Here is a 21473-nt window from a genome sequence, read left to right as displayed (position 1 = left end):
ATTTTTACAACATTATCTTTTAACTCTTATCTATAATTATTACACATACACCATTTCTAGTGCAACTCTTACATGAATATCAAAATTTAAAGCCTAAGCTATCAATCTCCTAAGCCTTTTCTCAAACCCATTTAGTTTCTTGAATACATAATATATTTATTTTTCTATGAATCATAATATCAATTAATTCCATTAATTTACCTGTGAGAGTGACTATATTCCAAGATGCTATCCTAATATTAGTTGGTGGATTAAAATTTTTACCCACATTCTTCCATAATGTGAGAACACTTGCTTATTTGACATTACATCTGGACGTCGGTGTAGTGGGCTTTGCTCACTTTTCACTGTATTCAAGTCATACAGAGCGTCGCTTTCAGGGAGTGCCCTAGCATTTTACACAATGATCAAAATAATTTATGTTATGATTTTTCAACAGTTCATTGCACGCCGCACAAAAATTGATATTTGAGAAACTATTGCTAACCTGGTTGCTCTTTGTGCAGCGGATTATACAAACTAAAGAAAATGTTGAGAAGAAGCAGGCCTTGACCTATGAAGAAATGGAAGCAGAGCGTGAGGAGGTAAATGAAATTTGTCGTATTATGGATACTTTAATTAATTTGTTTCTGGTCATAAAGTTTTTCTTTTTTTGGACATAATTCAGTGCTTCAAAATCTTATTATTTATTCTATTTTCGTTAATGGTTGATGCAAGCCTGAGTTTACAATAATGAGTTTACAATCATATTGTTGGATATGATGCTACAATGAAGTTCTTATGTAATTCTTATTACATTTTATCCCATAATGTAAACTCTATAGCTGATGAATAAAATTTGGGTGATTTTAGTTTGGGTCATTATCATGTTGGACCATGATATTGGCAGAAATTTAGTTTGTTTTTATGGAAATTGCTTGTTCAAAAATTGTTTCCTAGACTGTGTTAAGTTTTATAATTTTTCTTCTTTCCGGGAGCTGCTATGCTAAATATTTTAACAACATCATGGTCATTAAAAGAAGAAAACTTGCTTTACCAATCCCAAGCATGATGAGAATCACTATGAAGGCGGTTATTTGAGCTAAGGAGTTTAATGGAATATTATGAAGAGCAAAAAAAAAAATCTTTATTTTATGTTATTATCCTTGAGAATTCATGTTTGATATCACAAGAAGTTATTTGTTGTGCATTAGGAAGAAAAATTTACGTTTTAATGTTATGTTGAAGCTATTGAAGGTATATGACTCAGCATTATCTAATATTTAGCAGTTGTAAGTCACGAAAAAGTTTTCGATCACAATAATTACACGGAGATCAACTTAAGCCTATATCTTTATTTATTTATTTATTATAGATATACTAGGATATAAGGAGGTATCTCAGTGCACATTTTTTTTCATATGATATAATTTGGATTGGTTTGTCATTCGTCAAAACAAATGGAAACTTATGGTAGTTGAGAAATTTCTAGAGATTAACGGGCTTAATAAATAATTAAACAAAAATTGGGTGTATGACATAATTTTAGTAGTTGTAAAATTAATAGTTATGAGTAACTATTACTTCGATGATCAAGTGAATTTTGATGTGATGCGTTGCAGTATCTTGCATTTAGTATGGAAAATAATGTCTATAAATTCTTAGGGTTAAGGTTGGGCGGTAACGTGAAGAGCTTTCTCAAAGAGTACTGCGTGATAATGGAGCAGTTTTGAGCTTTAGTCTTAAATTCAATAAAGCTACAGTAAATCACTTTTTACTATGGATTTTAATGTTTAGTGGTACAATTTTATTAATAATCAAGTTTATTTTGAGTGAAGTGAGAATGAGTAACTGGTTTTCTGTAAAGATTAGGATGAATGGTTTGGGAAATGATTATATAAGCGATAATTGAAGATAAGGTAGAACAAATTATACTTAGGTTCTTTGGATATGTAGAATAATGGTTATATAAAATTCATAAGGAGTGTTTGGGAAAACCAAACTTAACATTTGTAGAGCTTGCATAAAAATAATTATGAAGATTAGATTTAACATCTTAAGTTGTCAGGATTGAACTGAGAACATGGAATCATAAAGCTGATTCAAAATTGTATAGAGAAGTGTAAAGATGTTGATGGCGATGATGAAGATGAATTTAATGAAAAAAATTTTCAGCTTTGGTTTTGAACCAGTTAACTTTTGAGATACTATTCCTGTAACAACATGTAAAATATGGTTTACAGACCTTCCTATCGTGCTTCTGTCCTTACTATGTGATTATACCCTTCACGATTTTGTATTTTTATGTATAAGGGCTTGCAAGGGAACTGCTTTGCTTCTAACGCACAAGCTTTTAATTTGTTCTAGTTGCTCTGAAGTTCAATGTTATAGCCCCAAATTCTTTTATTCCGTTTAAAGAGAAATATTTCAGCTGGGCGGTCTAACCGTCTTGAGATAAAAAAATGAAATTTTAGGTAGAAATTTAGAAAACATGAATACTATGCGTGAACTTCTAGTAGGGGTGTTTTTTGCCACCAGTTCTACAGTACCATGAATTGAACCGGGCACGGAAAACTCTTAGCGACCCATGGACCGGTCAGAACAACGAATTGAGGACCGTATGACCTATATTTGGATTGGGCGTCCTTTCAACAATGGGCACAATCCTTATTTTTAGGGTTTTTATATTTGATTTCTATGTAGACTTTTAGTTTTTGATTGAATTTTCTATCACGACAGTTGTCTGATGTTCATATTTTCTCTTCTAGGTTTGTATCCGAGGGTAAGTGGTGCTTCGACTATATCTTGTTCCGAGGTGTGACTCTCCTTCAACGGTCGAGTGGTGCTTCGGCGAGATGGTGTTTATCATTTCTCAACTTTTTTGTATCCCTTTTGCTTCGCTACCACACATGCAACCGTCTCGACAGCCACCTCTCGATTGTCTTGCTGCAGTTCCTACTCTCCCAACTACTGCTTGCTCACTGCCAGTCGTCCAAAATCATTTCTCCGGCAGCCCTACTACAATCCTCAGATATTTTTCTTTCCCCCTTGTATTACCTTTTCACACCTCCTTTCACCCACCCACACTTGAACTCTAATCACACCACCGATGAGGCAATAGCCTGATACCGATCAGGAGTTTATCATGGAAGAGATGGAATGACAACTTCGACAAGCGATACGACTCGATGAAATTGAGAAAATGAGACCATCCAGATGCGTCACCTGTAGTTACAACGGTGACTTCTTTGATGACAACAATAAAGTGAATCTTTTCTGTCATGCAGATTTAATGGATGAAGAACTTCTATCCTGAAGATTTGACGTGAAATATCTGAGAAGTTTTAATTTTGAAGTAAAGGTGGATTTTTCATTCTTCGATGGCCACATGAATTCGGGCAAGGTCATCGAGTGGCTCTGGACCTTGGAATGTGCCTTGGAGTGCTAAGATGTAACACCAAACGAAATGGTGAAACAACTCGTCTGCAAGTTAAAAAAAAGTGTGTCTCAGTTTCGTGTGAACTTGAAGATTCTTCGACAAGGAGAAGGGGAGAGTAAAATTACTACCTGGTGTAAGATAAAATATGAGATGTAGCTTCGGTGCTTATTAACTCACCACACACCAGATGTTCAGATCTTGTCTCAAAAGTTGAGAGACCACGTCACCAGGAGACCACATTTTACAGACATGGTTCAACTCATGGGCATATCAAAGCCAACCCCGTTCAAGGATAAACATATTCAGAGTAGAGAATATGTGGAGCGAACTAATATGCATCATTGCATAACCAAATAAATGATCTATTTCACCGAGCATGACACTAATCATGAAATGGGAAATGACACATCAGATACTGAAAAAAGTGATTACATATAATAGTACTAGCTGCCAGCTAACGCGGAAAAGACGCCATCAATTCCAATTGAACCCAAGAGATAGATTCTAACTGATTTAACAGTAACTGTTATAGAATATAGTGATTTATAGCAAATGGGCATCCATCCAGAGTATGATATTGTGGTGCTTCGAACTACTATTATGAAGACGTTAAGAGGAGCATCAACATACTTGACATTGGAGGTCCAAAATAGTAATGAGTTTAAGTAGTCACAGGGCAACCTCAGGTAAATGGATTTCGTAATTTTTAGATATATTGCCTACCTTTTGAGTTGACCCAGCAGATGGAGGTCCAACATGTCAGAGATGAAACTCTTTTGTGCCACTTATGGAAGACTATATTAAGTTAATGGGGTGTTAGAATCCGTTTAGCAGTGTATCCACCGACACATGATCAGACATGATGGTTGCACCGTAGTGTTGGAAATCACCTCAGGATTTTTGTGCTAGAGAACATTCTACAGTTAGACCTAGGTCCTTCCCAAGAAGGGCCTCTTCTGAGTTGTTATGTGTAAGTGTGATCCAACCTGCTATAAATGCCATTTTAGAGTTGATTCCTCTTGACATACTTTTTTATCAGATACCTTCTGCCAAGCACGAGGAGTGGGAAAAACAAATTATAGATTTTCTTGCTCGGAATTTGGCTCATGAGAATCTGCATCGTTATGCAGCTCCAGCTTAAGTTATGCGAAAAGTGGATGAATACTTGTTATATCAGGATGTGTTTTGGAATGATAACACCTACAAGTTTGAATTACCAGGAGTTTACAACATTTCCACTACCTTCAAAGGGGGCGAGCCTACTATGAGAAAATAGAAGCTTCGATAGATCCCCCATTCCGGGAGACTAATGCTCAAGCTTACCGCAGAGGGGCTTTTGCGACACCTGCTACTGTATCACGAATTGGACCGGATGTGGAAAAGGTCCTAGTGACCTGAGACCGGTTAGAACAACGAATTGAGGGTTAACTGACCTTTCTTATGTGGATTTGAGGCCTCATTTCAACAATGGGCTCAATCCTAATTACTTAAGGCTTATGATTCATATGTTTATTTTTCAGTTTTTGATTTTGTTTTTTCTCTGGATAGCTCTCAACGTCCAGGAATTCTCTTCTATGGCTGTATTCAAGGGTAAGTGTTGCTCCGACTATATCTCATTTTGAGGTGATGACTCTCCTCCAAGGGTCGAGTGGTGCTCCGATTTTATCTAACTCTCGAGGTGGTTTTATCATTTTTCAACTCTGCATCCCTCATCACTTTGCCACCACACATTCCTCCTCGCTGCAGCCACCTCCCATCGCTTTGCCACCACACATTCCTCCTCGCTGCAGCCACCTCCCGGCTGTCTTCCTACAGTTCCTGCTATCCCAACTTCCGCTTTCTCACTGCGAGTCTCCCAGAATCATTCCTCTGACACCTCTGCTTCTATCAAAGCCACCGACAACCTTTCCTCTACCCTTTTTCAACCGTTTACCTCGTTTTTGCGGCTTTGTAAAGCCCCCTGTCTTGCTGTCCGATGCTGTTCTAGCCACCTGAACTGTATCACTTCAACTCATTGTCATTCTAGCACTTCTCTTGCACTAGCTTTCCTAACCCTGTTGCCCTTGATCATTCCCTTTGCTGCCAAGCTGCTGTTCCTCTCACCCATAACCTGCCCCTAGACGTCATTCCTTAGCTGTCCAATCCACCCACCCCCTTGTCACTGCCTATCCAAGCACCTATCGGCCACCACCACCATCCGAGATTGATCCGAGTTAACTGTTTCTGCCTGTCTGTTGCAATTTCCTATTTTTGGGTATCTTCTTGTTGTAATTTTCATTCAGATATATTTGATTGTAACCACCTATTTGCTTTTTGTAATACTATTTGCTTTTCCTGTTTTGGTTTTGGTTAACTTCAATATCATCACTTCTTTACTAACAATTTATTATAATCTCATTCACTAGTGCCCTTCCCCCACCATCCCATTACTTGTATCTGCCATTATTATTATTTTAAAATAATTTGTATTTGCAAAATAGCCAAAGATGTACGGATATTGTTCAATACTCGTGGATATTGCTGGTCTAAATCTGCCACTGGGAAAAATTCTCTTATTATTCTGGTTGCGAGATTTTGGATTCCAGTGATAATAACGGCCTGTATTTGTGCAAAATTTTGTTTTAATTCCAGTGATAATAACGACCTGTATATGGTTGCGAGATTTTGGATAACATATGGTGAAGTTGCTCAAATGTTATATGCAGATATATATATATATTGAGAGAGAGAGAGAGAGAGATTCCAACATTTCTCTAAGCAAGTTGAGATTCACTTTTCATCTTTTCTTTCTTGCCTCTAACATCGCCAATTTTATGATTTAAAAAGAAATCTTTTCCAGAAACTTGACTTTTTTTTTTTTTCGCATTGAGCAGGAAGAGGTGCAGGCTGATAGTGAAAGCGATGATGATGAAAGGCAAATTTACAACCCTCTGAAACTACCTATGGGCTGGGATGGAAAGCCTATCCCATACTGGCTTTATAAACTTCATGGTCTGGGCCAAGTATGTATTTGATGTGACTTGTAATTCAATCTCGATTTGAGTTTTTAAAATAGTTCCTTCATTAACATCATTTCATGTAGTTCCTTTATTAAACATTTCATAACAATGCACATCCTTTTGTTTCCATGCTCTACTCGTGATATCTTCATTAAAAATTTTATTACTATAATCATTTATAAAATTATCTATGGAAGTTGGTTCTGGTTTGCACCTGCCTAACATGCACTTAATGCTGTGTTTTTTAGTTATATGCCTTGCTGTTTAATTAGTGCTCTTTCTTTGTGCATGTCCATTGTTAGAGAAAAGTTTACTTAACCATTACTTAATAGAGGATTTTTTTTATATGTAATATTGTCTTATTAACTAGTGTCCTATCTGGAATATAGGGATCAATATAATCGGACATTACAAAGTAAAATATATGTATATTATTGGTCATATTTAGAGAAATTTTCTAAAATGATTTTCCTTTCTCCTAGGTAGATAATATGTATTAAATACTTTAGCTTGTCACATAGCTTGAAATTTAACAAGGAAACATCTTGTATTTGTTTTGAGATGGAAACATGAGAATTAATAATCTTTGTTTATAATACCAGATCTCGAATGAGTGACAACCAACCTCAAATTGTTCTGCTATTTCATGAAACTCGAGATTGCTGGATTGTATAGACACAACCGGATTGCCATAGTTTAAGATTATGAATTATGTAATTCAAAAATCAAATTCCCTAGGAAGATCTTGACCCACGTCATTTGACAAGTAGAGTGTGTTATGTCTCTATATTTTGTCTCAACAATTGATCTGTATGCCATTGTTTCTTTCTTATTTTTTTGTGTCAACAAGGTGGTTTCCACAAAAATATATTACCCTTTTATGTATTCTATACCAGCAACAGACCCATCTTAGCATCAGAAAGAACTTTCTTGGTAAGTTCATTCTTAGTGGTAGTTCTTTTCCTGCCGTTTTGATAGATTTAAAAATATGCAGAACATACAACAACAAACCTTTATCCCACTAGGTGGGGTCCGCTACATGAATCCTTTATCTCTATTGCGTCCTATTGTGTGTCATATTTTCATTTAATTCTAATAAATTATGATCATTTTTTATACAATATGCCCAAGTTTTTCTAGGTCTACCTCTACCTTTTTTTACATAAGTAAAATCTAAAGCATCTACTTTCCTAATCGGATCATTAGATGGTCGACGTTTAATGTGACCAAACCATCTACCAAACCATCTACTAATTTTTTCCTTCACTGGAGCTACACCAACCCTATCACGGATATATTCATTACACATTTTGTCTCTAATCATTTCTCATTTTGTCTCTACACATTTTGTCTCTAAGTGAAAAGCCACTTATCCACCTAATCATTCTCATCTCGACAACACTTAACTTTGTTTTATGCTTCTCTTTTAAAGACCAACATTTAGCATCATAGAGCATTGTAGGTCTCACCCCCATCTTATAAAATTTTCCTTTCAGTCTAAGCGGTACTTTTCTATCACACAGTAGGCCCGAAGCATTCTTCTACTTCAACCAACCAACTTGAATTCTACCAATAACATTCCTATCTATATCACCATCACTTTGAACAATAGACTCGAGATATCTAAAACATTCACACCTTTCAATAATTTGATCACCCATAGTTACAATTATTTCACTAGAGCTACTACTATTAAAATTACATATGTATTCAGTTTTAGTTCTGCTCAAACGAAGGCCTTTAGACTCCAATGTAGACCTCCATAATTCAAGTTTTCCTGAGCTTTCTCTGTCATCTTATCCACGAGAAGGATGTCATCAGCAAAGCATACACCAAGGTACATCCTCCTGTAAATGTCCCGTAAGTGCATCCACAGCCAAAGTAGAAAGATATAGGCTTAAAGCCGATTCCTGATGTACTCTAACAAAAATAGGAAAATATTTGGTCAATACTCCTTCTGTTTGAACACAAGTAATAGCTCTAGCATACATATCTTTAATTACTTGAATATAAGTCATATCAACACCTTTCTTCTCAAGAATTCTCCAAAGGATATTTCTTGGAATCTTATTGTAAGCTTTTTCTGAATCAATAAAAATCATATGTAGATCCTCTTTATTATCTGTGAACTTCTCCATCAAACCTCTCAATAAATGTATAGCTTTGATAGTAGACCTACTGGCATAAATCCAAATTGATTATGAGAAATTTTCCATTTATGCAGAACATCTTCCATTTATTTTTCTTTGGGAGTTTGCATGTCTTGATTTGCGGCGATCTGCAGTAAAGGAGATATGTGGGTGATAGTAACAATTTAACAGCAATCTCCATTAATTAAAGTCATCTTAAAAAATTATCTTATAATTTGCAACCTTCCAAGTGCCTAGAGTGGTATCAAATGTGCCAGCTAGTTGTCTAGTTTTCTCAAGTATGTTGATGGCATTTTTTCTCTGCGGGATAGGAAAACTCTATTTGTTTTACTTCAATTCTATTTTCAAAATGTATTTGGTACAACTTGAACGTTTAGTTAAAAATGCTTTTATCTAGACCAGGAGGGTTTCATCTACATGGGCTAATAAGATAATATAACTTGATGAACTCTCTCTAACGAAGATGGAGTGATTTGTTAAATAGTTACAAAGGCTAACCTTTGTAAGAACTTCACAAAACTTATCAAATCAAGCTCAAGCTTTTGCGTAAGGCTATTTATTGTTCTGTTGACTTTGCATATTTTTGTCTTCCCTAATTACCATTTCTTGTTGATTGCTTCATATGAATAAATTTAGTGGTTTTTCTGCATATATGGTTTGGTTTCCTTTTATGGCTTTGCTACAAAAGGTTTACCATAGTTAGAACTTTACAAAATTTATTAGATAAAGTTTAAGGCTTTGGTTAAGCTTATAGATAATTTTGTTGAGCTTGCCTAGTTTGGCCTGCTCTAACTATCTTGTTGGTTGCTCCATATTAATGACTTCACTGATATTGCCATAAACTAATATTATCATCCATTTGCAACAAAGGCTAGGTTTTGATTCATGTAGATAGACAAAAGAATTTATATTGAGTTAATTTCAATGATAATTCCATAAAGTAATTTAATCTTTGTTGTTTGCTCAATATGAATGACTTCAATGATATTGCCATAAAGTAATGTTATCATCCATTCGCAACAAAGACTAGGTTTTGATTCATGGACACAGACAAAATAACTTAGATTGAGTTAATATTGGCAATTGGGAAAAATGTTTCATAGTAGTCAATCCCATTAATTTAGTAAAATTTTTGGTTGTCAGGTGATATTTGTACCTATTATGATGAAAGTTGATGACATTAAACCAATGCATGAGTCTAGTTGATTGCCGAAAGGAGGCATTGCCAATTCCAATGTATGCATATTGAGGAAGGAAACCATTTCAGTATCCATAGCTTGCTTCAACTAGATATCCTATTGTGCCTCTTGATATATCCTTGGAATATAAATAGATATGAAGGGTAGGATACAGCTTCAAAACTAGAGGAAAGATGATCAAATGACATACAAAATTGAATATGATAGATCATATACTATACTTTACCTTTTTGAAGAGAAATGGACACAAAGATCAAGGTACTCTATAGGAGGGGGATGGTTAGCCGATTTAAATTCTATGTAAGGTGTTATTTTATATTACATATGAGGTCAATTTGTATTACCCTAGAATTAATAAGAATCATTCATATGGAGTATCAAGGCTTGGAGTACATTGAGTTGATGACATGTTTACATTTAACAACCTCGTTCTATTGAGACAGAGGGATAGGAAATCTAATGAATGATCCGTTATTAGCTCAAAATTTACTAAATTGTGATTTTATAAATTTCCAGGCTTTATCAATAAGAAATGTCTTAGTCGTGGCAGTAGAAAATTTAATTTCTATATCTTGATAGAATGTGTGAAATATAAATAAAACTTCGAATATGCACTTAGAATAAATATACTCATTTGACTCGAGAGTAATCATCAACAGAAGTAATGAAGTATTTGGATTCCAGCTGGGTGAGGAAGGACTTTTTCTCCAAATCTTAGAATGAACCAACTCAAAAAGTACACTATTAGAACTCAATGTAGAAGGTACCATAGGCACTCAATCTCAAGCATTGCATTTAACATAGGGAGGAGAGAACAAACCCCCAAGTTATGCTGGCGGATAACTTAAATGATAATTCTATTTATACTAAATGATAGTGAAAACTAAGGCAAGGGTGTGTGTTGAGCAATAATTTTCAACAGTTTTAGCACGTACATCAATCGCTTCTTTGTACTGTGTTCTTGAAAGGACTTTGTGAGATGCATGAAAGTAATAGAACAATTGTGGGTATCAGTAAGAAGAATGAATAGTAATTTGATGTAAAGTATAAAAACATATGAATATAGGGGATAGATAAGCCCTTAGACGGAGATTTATATTCCTTTCCAAGCACAGGTGTGGAGGATCCATTAACAATGATGATTAATAAAGAGTAATGACATTTAGGAAGGAGAACAATTAGTGATTACCTATTATATGTGAAGAAGCATTGTAGTTTAGAATCCAGGACACACTGGAAGAAGCAATAGCAGATGTGGCCCAAGTCTAAATGACATCAGAGGTAAACAAAGGTTTGAAAGATTTGTACTGAAGATTATAGTTCTCCTAAAATAAATTGGCTAATTCAGAAGAAGTGATTGGATTGGAATTACAAATAGTAGTTGCAGGGGGCCTATGGCAATCTTATGGATGATTACTATGATCCTAACATGAGCAACAGGAAGAGTCTTTTTTTCATAGCCATCACAATAACCTTAGCATGGGAAAACTAGTTAAGATATTAACGGAGTGGGACTTAAAAACCTCAGTGGCTTGAAGAACTCAAGGGAGAACATATGGGGATGGTAGAATTTACCATCTCCTAAGATTTTACATGCTAGAGTGGGTCATGAAGACCTAAGAGGATTTTTGCAATTGAAACTCATCTTTTTGTTTTAGCTAGATTGTCAGGAAAATAATAAATATTATAAAACTATTAACGTAGGAATTCATTTTACTCATCTCATAATTTACTATAAAATTCTTGGATGGACAAAACATGATGTTGAAGAGAACAAAACTCAGAATAACGCCTATAAGACTTATTATTTCATGGTAATAAGGATTAAATAAAGTTCTACATTTTTTAAGCTTATTAACATCGTGTCATTGTAGGCCAGGAGGTATGTCAAGTTGTTGGAGTTTTTCATGCAAACTTACAAATAAATGAAAACCTTCAACCATGGGAGAGTTGGTAAAATTGAGTTTGATGATAATTGTTGTATGCGAAATATTTTTTGATATAAAAAGGAGGTATAAATAAACCTTGCATGAATCCTAGAACTGGAAAGACAATAAAAGAAATAAAAGGAAAAGAAAAATATAAATCCTAATATCTCCTATGAATCAATTCATATTAGTTGTTTTGGAGATAAAATAAACATAAGATAGGGAAGCCTAAAATAGGAAAGGAAATAAATTCAATCTAAGAAAATAATTTATTTCTCGTAACTTCTTATAGAAATAAATTATTTACTGATATAACTTCTAATACTCCACCTCAAGTTGAAACATGATTTAAAATCATGTTTAATATGGATTAGAAAATATCAAATAATGGGCAAGGAAGACTTCTGCAGGTAATGCTGCAGGGGAGTTTGCAAAGAAATTGACAATTGCGGTTATCTTTGACTGTAGTTCTTGGAGTGTCTGTAGGTAGACAAAAAACTCTTATAGGTAATGTTGCAAAGGTGTTTGTAGGGAAGTAGACAACTGTCTGTTTTTGATTGTAGTTCCCGCAGTGTCTGTAGGTAGACAAAAGACTTCTACAGGTAATGTTACAGGGGAGTTTGCAGGAAAATAGACAACATGCAAGAAAAGCTGGCTTCTAGTTGACTGCGGCTGACATTTGCTGCAGAAAAAAAGATAAAAACTTTAGGATAAAGCCTGTAGAAGAAAATAGAAAAAAAACCCGAAGGGTTTACTGCAGGAAAAGGGTATGCAACGAGAAAGGCCAGTAACTAGATACTGTCCTTTGTAGGGCAGATTGCTGACAGATAAGAGAATTCCAACTAATATGAAGTATGCAGAGAGAGTTTTTGTGGTACAAATTACAGAGATTTCTGACAACAGAGAAGAAACCGAAGGAGAAGGGCATGGTCGACTGCTGGGATTCCATTCAAGGATACATCCAGTCTCGCCTCTATAATAGCCTTTTTCAAGTAGTTTTGCAAACAAACCAAAGATAAACTCTTATGTACCAAGCTTCCCTTTATTTCCACAATCCACGCATGTAAAATGAGAAAAGCGCCACGGAGACGGTTGTACCCGCAACTTCCTGCAGGAAGGAATGTCAGTTGAGACCTAGAAGGGTTGGGGGGGGGTTGGGGGCAAAAAAAGCTCCTCCCCTCTGTCAACTCTTGCTGTGAAGACATGTTTAGCAAAATAACTTATCTTCAGTTGGGATTGCCACTAGAGAGAAAGTCCCGCTCTCGGAACATTGGTGGTGGCTCATCAATTGGGCTTTCCACAAGAGAGAGAGAAAACGACACCTAGAAAATTCTGCTGACAGAGAAAGCTGTAAGAAAAAGGGCCGCTGGAAATGCAGTTACCCATAAGGCCTGCGCGGGGAAGGAAAAAATAATGTAGGAGAGGGCCCACGATAGATCGGGCTGCAAAAACCAACCTGGATTTTTATGGAAGAACAATAGGAAACGACAGGAAGCACCGTTGGATTTCAGGGAAAAAACTGTGTTGTTTTGTGCGATTGGGAAGAGCAACAAAAAAACTGCTTTGTTAATTGCGGGAAAGTTCAACGGCTCGAAGGGATAACAGAGAAGCCATCGGCACAGGTTTCCGATGAGAGGGCAGGCCAGCCCAACAGAGGTTTGGCAGAAATATGGCAGAGATCTTGCAGGTCGCCGGTGCGAGGGCGACAATAATCCACAGTTGGTTGCCCACACGATATACCCTTGATGAGGATCTTAAGGACGTCGTGACTATAGATGTCTTCTTGTCTCGCTACTAGAAGGTCCTAGACCAGAATCCATGGATCGACTCTAAAGCGATGGGAGGTCCGATGGCTGGAACTACCTGCCCAAAGGATTGGCAGCAACAACAACCTTTAGAAAACTGGTAGGGAAGAGTGGAACTAGTGACAGTTAGGGTGAAAACGGACAGCTAGGGGAACCGATGACTGTAGACCTACACGAAATATATGCGTTAGTTCTTTATGGGAAAAAATGATTGGGCACCAACAACAGAAAATTCTCCAAGTAATAAATCTCTGCGAGAGGAAAAATAGGAAGAAAAACTGTTGATAAACAACTGCTTGCTTTCTGGAGGTCGGAAGAGTCGAAGCTCCTTGCTCAGGAAGGGCCAACCAACAGAGCAAGCCTCCTGGGAGAGAAGAAGAAAAAATCCCCTCTGTCCACCTTGCTGCGAAGACATATCTAGCAAAATAACTTACCTTCAGTTGGGAGTGCCACTAGAGAGAAAGTCCCGCTATCCGAACATTGGTGGTGGCTTTTCAATTAAGATTTCCACAAGCGAGAGAAAGAGAAAATGACACCCAATAAATTCTGCTAATCAATTAAGATTTCCACAAGCGAGAGAAAGAGAAAATATTGGGAAGAGCAGAAAGCTGTAAGAAAAAGGGCCGCTGGAAATGCAGCTATCCCTGACGCCTTTGCAAGGAAGGAAAAAATAATGCAGGAGAAAGGGCCCACGATAGATCAGGCTGCAGAAACCAACACTGGATTTTTTTGGAAGAGCAATAGGAAACGACAGGAAGCAGCGTTGGATTTCAGGGAAAAAGCTGCGTTGTTTTGTGCGATTGGGAAGAGCAAAAAAAAAAAACTGCTTTATTAATTGCGAGAAAGTTCAGCGGCTCGGAGGGATAACAGAGAAGCCATCGACACAGGTTGCCGATGAGAGGGCGAGCCAGCCAACAGAGGTCTGACAGAAATATGGCAGAGATCTTGCCAGTTTGCTGGTGAGAGGGCGACAGTAATCCACGGTTGGTTGCCACACGATATACTCTTGACGAGGATCTTAAGGACGTCGTGACTATAGATGTGTTCTAGTCTCGCGACTAGAAGGTCCTAGACCGGAATTCAGGGATCAACTCTAAAGCGATGGGAGGACCGACATCTGGAACTACCTGCCGAAAGGATTGGTAGCAGCAACAACCTTTAGAAAACTGATAGGGAAGAGTGGAACTAGTGACAGTTAGGGTGAAAACGACAGCTAGGGGAACCGATGATTATAGATCTACACGACAGATATGCAATAGTTCTTTATGGGAAAAAATGATTGGGCAGCCAACAACAGAAAATTCTCCATGTAATAAATCTCTACGAGAGGAAAAACGGGAGGAAGAAAAACTACTGGGAAACAACTGCTTGCTTTCTAGAGGCCGGAAGAGTCGAAGCTCCCTACTCGGGAAGGGCCAACCAACAGAGCAAGCCTACTGGGAGAGAAGAAGAAAAAACTTACTATTTTAAATACCAAAAAGAGTGTCCCTCCCTTCTTTCACAGAGGATGACGAGAATGGAGCTCGACGGTTCTTGGAAGGAGAACTGACAAGAACTGATGGCTAGGGTACAAACCATGTTGAAATTCAGAATAATGGAGAATTTTTACTGATATGAAAAGAAGGTATAATTAACTTTTACATGAATCCTAAAATAGGAAAGATAATAGAAAGAAATAACGGGAAAGGAAAGATATTACTCATAATATCTATAATTAATCAATTCATATTAATTTTTTTGAAGATAAAGGAAGAAAATAAAATATAAAAGGAAATAAATTCAATCTAAGGAAATAATTTTTTTCTTATAAATTCTTACAGAAATAAATTATTTCCTAATATAACTTCTAACAATAATACTACCAGTGAAGAAGAGTTTTTGAATCATTAAGAAGAGATTGAGGAGCCATTCTATTATGAGAAAATTAAGGAATTGAAAAGTTCTTATATTACTGCATGTTAATTTGGTTGGAAACATTGGACTTGTGGTACTTTCTAGCAATAATAAGATGCATTGAGCTCATGTAATGGTGGGGTAGGTTTGAAAATGTAATGACATGGTGCGGTATAAGTGTCCTTGTTGGAGCAATTGCAACGATATGCGCAGACATGTAATAGTACCCTGTATTATAATGATAATAATAACAACAATAGTAAAATAAAATTATCTATTTACGACATTTTAGAGAAGGTGTTGTTTCCTCGAGTCCTTGCCACACTTGGAAGGCTTATTCGAGAAATATGTTTTTGTTCCTTCATTATATTGAGCAAATGAGCGAGAGCCACTAGAGAGAGAGCGTGAGCAACAACAGAGAGAAGAAGAAGAAAAGGGAGTGGAGGAAGAAAAAGAGAGAAGAGAAGAAAGGTTTTGTGATTCTTACATGAGAAAGGAGTGTGGAAAATCTTGCAACCACGCCTATGCTTGAAGGAAACTCTTGATCTTCATTTTCTTTAATAGAATCAAGAGCACTAATGCTCAAACAGCATGAGGGAAAGGTTTTTCTGTGAAGAGAAGTGCTTGACCGAGCAAGCACGCACATTGTGAAGCCGAGCGACTCAAATAGGGTTTGCTCATGCGTCATCGATCGTCGGCGAACGAAGAATAAGAGGAAAGATGGGAAGGTTGAGCACTTTCTCCCTGTGCGTGGCACACAGAGAAATGATCGAGCTCCTTGCGCAATGAATGGCTCATGAGGCCTAACCACAACTTCAAATGCTCTAACCAAGCAAATGGAGGAGGAGAGTGTGCGTGCGCGAGAATAGCTCGACCTAGCCCTTACGTGCTCGATTCAAATAACTTAGGGGCAATACAAAGAATTTCAAGGAAATGTAGTAAATTAGGTTTAAGTTATTAATGGTAAATAATTGAAAATGACTTAATTTTGTTAAAAATTATGTAGGAAATTTGGCAATGAAGTTAGGTAGATAAAGGGGACTAATTTTAGGTATGAAGCTTGATTTTAATAATTGATTATTATTTTTTCTAATTGACTAATGTAAAAATGAATTAACGAACCCTAATTTTAAAATTTATTTACAATTACTATTAAATTTAAATGTGCCGAAAAGCAAATTTTATAAGCTGTAGAATAAAATTAAATTAATTTACCATTATATGTATTATTATTAACAGACTGTTGTTTAAATCACCTAATTGAAAATTTGATTGAAAAAAAATGTAATTTTAATACTTCTATGAAATTGTAAATTAGGCAAAATTTCAAATAAACATATTTAAATAATAATAGTAAAGTTAGAATTGAAATGAAATGAAAATTAAATCGATAGAAATTAAACGATTGTTATTGGTTCACCCAAGAATTAGACTGAATGAAGAAATGGGATGACCAAATCACTGTACAGGTTGGTAAATATTTCTAATTTATAATATTTCCATTTAATTATGCATTTTTTTACTATTTCTCAGTTTTTAAAAATGCAAAAGTTCATTTTTTAAAAAAGTTATATATATATATATATATATATACTTATATGGTACTGACAGAGGAATGCAATGTACTCATGCATGAAAATGAAAAAAAAAGAAAATGATTGTTTATCTTTATGCTGAGTCAGAAAATATTGAACATTTACTTTTAAAGTATACTTTTAGACGGTGACTCCTAATAATGAAAATTATAACATGAATAAATAAATGTAAATGAAACTAGTTTCTTTATTGTTTTTTTTACCACACAATTTTTTTTATTATTTTCTTTAATTTTGCAAAATAGTTTAAAAATGAAAATTATTATAATTTAGAAATATTTACTTTACCGAGTAGTTTTAAGTCAACCCTTCAGTTGCTAATATTTTACAGGAAAACCAGTTTTAGGCTATAGATGGACCGTGAAGATACGTGTACCTACGCCATTGAGCGCAGGTTGATAGGTGTTGTGTGTTAGTTTTATTATGTCAATTGTAAATATTTACAAACCTTAACAAATAGGTTGGAATTTTAAATTTTATAAATCGATTGAATCTTGTGTTTTGTATTTTATTTTGTTATAAAATGAAACTGTTTAGATAGTTTTCTTCCGTCATGTCAGTTTTCAACTTGGTAATTTTAAGCTCCTGGGCTTGATCATGACAAAACAACAGACTGGTGTAGGATTGGATGTGAACTCATGATAGAGTTGTGGGTAAGGGTACAAATTTCACAGTTGGATGTAGGCTTGCAGCATGGAGAACAAGCTTAAGGGCAAGGGCTAGGGATCAAAGAAATTGGAGTAATCCACGATTACTCCCTCTCCTCGCCCTCGCCTCGCCCTCCCCGATCGCCTTGCTCAGACCGATCTCCTTCTCCCTTGCCCTCGCCTCGCCCTCGCCTCGCCCTCTTTTCATTTCGCTGCCATCCCTCGACTCGCCCTCGCCTCTCTAGCGTGTCATTTCGCTGCCATTTCGTGGCCCGGAGGAAGCTATGATTCCTTCTTTGATTCTCTGTTTTCTTCTCGATTTTTTCTCCGCTTTCGTTGCGAACCCTATAATCGGGTTGACTTTCGTGTTGCCGCCCGGAGGAAGCTATGATTCCTTCTTTGATTCTCTTGCCTGTTTTCTTCTCGATTTTTTCTCCGCTTTCGCTGCGAACCCTATAATCGGGTTGACTTTCGTGCTGCCCCGAGCTCCTTGCTCTGTATCTTGGTCGGGTCAGGAAAGATCGATTGTTTTTGAGCTGATGGGCGAAGTTAATGGCGATTCTACCGAGTTTGCTTTGATCTGCCGAGAATAGGTAAAGAATTTAGTACTTTGTGCTCTTCTACCTTTAGATTTTTCTTTTTTTGTTGATCTCAGTTTTTCTTGGTGATTCTGTATGTTGTTTTTTTGGAGCTATGGTATTCATGCATGGAATTATTTAAATCTGTTGTTGAGATGGAGCAAAAAACTCAATCGTACAAAAAACTCTTTTGATCGTGCTGTAGAATTGAGGTAACGAAATAGTGAGTAGTGTATTTTAACTTATGTAACTGATCTATAATTGTTTGAGATTTTTGTTCTATCTTTTATTTTTTCTATTCAGTTCTGTTGCAAACAGTTTAACCAAACATGGGCAGAATGATCATTTATCCAACAATAGCTGCTAGTAAGTTGTTCTGAATAAGCTGTCCCAAAAAACAAGTCAACTTGTTTTGATAATCTGCAGATTATCAAATTATCAGAATAATCTGCATATTAGCAGATTATAAATAATCAACAGCTACCCCCAAACAGACCCTTAGTCCGGCTTTTAGGGTCGTTATTAGTATTTCAGATGTGCTATTAGTCTATTAGTCGTCAACTGGTAAAAGACATTTTCTTCTTGGTAGAATGCTACTTACATCTTCCATGACTGTATTGAGCCATTTATGATTATTTAACGCTTGAAGGCAATGTTTGGAACTGTGTTTTTTTTTTCTTCCCTGCTTTTTCCCTCTTTTTGAGAAAAAAAAAAGATATAAGTGCAGAAAGTGGTTTGATCAGAACAATGCTTTTTCGTTCTTTTCTAGATTTTAGCTATATTTGGAGCTATGCCATGCTTATGGACTAACATTTAGTGTATGTAATATTCTTTATTTGCTTTGAACTGTTTTAGTGCTGTATGAGTACCCGCACTGCATGTTCTGGGAAATAGTATTTTGCTAGTAAAAGTCATCATCCTCCTTCTCATTTTTACAAATGAAGTTGCTGATTTCTATTTCAGGAATTCAAGTGTGAAATATGTGGAAATCACAGTTATTGGGGCCGTCGAGCTTTTGAGCGTCATTTCAAAGAATGGCGACATCAACATGGAATGCGGTGTCTAGGTATACCTAACACCAAAAATTTCAATGAAATAACTAACATTCAGGTGCGTTGACCATATTCTTAGATGTACTTTTTAAAACTAATATTGAGTTATTATGTTTAGTAACCATAAAATTTAGTATATTTCAGCTCCTTTGCATTATAATGACAAGTTTCTGAACTCAAACGTAGTTTGTCATTTGATTACTTTGTTTGAACTGATGACCATGTTATATTAATTTGCAGTTCTACAACATCTTGATTTGATAGCATGTTTGTGAAATAATTTGGGGGCATTTAATGCATGCCACCCAATTCTCTGTTTTTACATATCTAATACCTAAATTTTAATTTTTACATTTATATCACTCATTTCTTTCATTTCACATAAAAAATACTATATCTTCTAAAAAGTGATACACATTTTCATGCGTATGTAAGGTGGCATATCTTTTTAAAAAATGAAGTTGATGTGTAAATACATAATGAATTAAGTGGTTTGTATGTTACTTTTTTTTTCTGTTTTTACATTCAATTCTAATGAACTGATTAGAATTTTAACATTCATCGGCATCAGAGCACTTCAGATGCCTAGGCAACACTAGCTCCTTCACCGTTCGTGAGTTTCAATTTCATTAGGCCACCCTGTAATGTGTCTTAAATAATTAAAATCTCTATTGAGGCGACATGACTTGAACAATCATCTTTATAATTACTTTTATTTTTATTATCCTTATTACTACTATTATTGTTATTATTATTAGTATATATATTACCATTTTTATTATTAATATTATTATTATTATTATAGTAAATTATTATTATTATTGTTATTGTTATTGCTATTGTTTTTATTATTACTACTTTTAATGATATTTTTATTTTCTTATTACAATTGCTTTTTTTACCATTATTTCTATTTTTTTCTACTATTATCACTTTTTACTATTTCTATTGATACCATTCTATTATTACCATTATTATTCCTATGATTGCTATTATTGCTAATACTACTATATCTAGTGCATTTACTATTATTAATATTATTAATGTGACTGTTAATATTAGGGGTTTACATACATACCACTTAATTCCTATCTATTTACATGTCTAACACCTAAACTTCAATTATGACATACACACCATCTTGCATCCATAAATCTTATATATATCAATTTTCCTATGATTGCTATTATTGCTAATATTTTTTCATGTGGTATGAACGATTTGGGTGTTATAAATATAAAAGTAAACTTTAGATGTTATTCATGTAAATATGTAATAATTGAGTGGTATGTATGTAAATCCCCTCCCCGTTATGTAAATATCCTCTAGAATAGCTTACGCCAATAGTCCATCTTCTAAATATTCTGTTATCGTTTTCTCAATGGAACGAGTGACACACTGACATCAAATGTTGAAACGCTTGTGCTGCACTGTTTCTGTGTACAGGAAGCGAAGGAGCTGTGGGAAAAAATACAAGAAAAGCAAGGACTGAACAAATGGCGACCTGACCTCGAAGAAGAATATGAAGACAAAGAGGGCAACATCTATAATAAGAAAACTTACACAGATCTGCAGCGCCAGGGTCTGATATAGGTCGTCTTCTTTTTTATCAAACTGCTTTATTTTTTTTAATTTTTTTTTATTTTGCAATTCGAACGTTCATTTTGTGGCATGCTTGTCAGAGGTACCTTGTACGTTATTGTCATATTATATTTGGGGACTTCTCAATTATTCAGAAGTTTCATTTTAGGCGCGGAAATATTGTAAGATACTGATTCCCGGAAAAAGAAGGATTTTGATGACAGGAAATACTGATTAGGCAAAATTTTTGAAATAGATATGCGTAGGGTTTTTCTTTGCTTCCTTTTTGGCAATAATCAGCGCCGAAAAAAATTCCAGTAAGTGAAATCTGAATTTTTGCTTTTTTTTTATTTATAAATTCGGGCTGTCCTATCTCTATTAAATGTTTTTTTTTATAAAAAATTGAAGGCTTTTTTTTTGTTAAGGCTAGAGTTTTGGTGGTTATTTCGGACCAAGATCTTTCATGCTACATGTCTATATTTAATGAGATTAATAATTTTTTGATATTTAATAGCTAAGTTTAGAAGATTCATAGAAAGAATATATGATAATTATGTGTATGATATATTATATATATATATGCTAATTAATAAAAAAATTATTATATTGCTTATGAAATATTTTTATT

The 21473-nt window shown here is 35.3% G+C and overlaps 1 protein-coding gene across 3 annotated transcripts in view; it reads left to right on the top strand.

Moving 5' to 3' along the window:
• LOC110037306 (splicing factor SF3a60 homolog) overlaps window positions 1–21073 on the top strand; it is a 63358-nt gene extending 42285 nt beyond the window's left edge. For 2 of the 3 annotated variants that reach the window (XM_020741913.1, XM_020741915.1), the window contains 4 exons: window positions 507–584; window positions 6292–6420; window positions 19176–19322; window positions 20711–21073. In XM_020741913.1, the coding sequence (XP_020597572.1) occupies window positions 507–584; window positions 6292–6420; window positions 19176–19322; window positions 20711–20857 (501 nt within the window). In that variant the 3' untranslated portion in view covers window positions 20858–21073. The remainder of the gene's footprint in view (window positions 1–506; window positions 585–6291; window positions 6421–19175; window positions 19323–20710) is intronic. The other variant, XM_020741914.1, reaches the window with a different exon arrangement.
• Window positions 21074–21473: the final 400 nt, after the last annotated feature.

The sequence above is a fragment of the Phalaenopsis equestris genome, unplaced genomic scaffold (genome assembly GCF_001263595.1).
Source record: "Phalaenopsis equestris unplaced genomic scaffold, ASM126359v1 Scaffold218557, whole genome shotgun sequence".
Lineage (NCBI taxonomy): Eukaryota > Viridiplantae > Streptophyta > Magnoliopsida > Asparagales > Orchidaceae > Phalaenopsis > Phalaenopsis equestris.
This window is presented reverse-complemented; position numbering and strand designations above follow the sequence as displayed.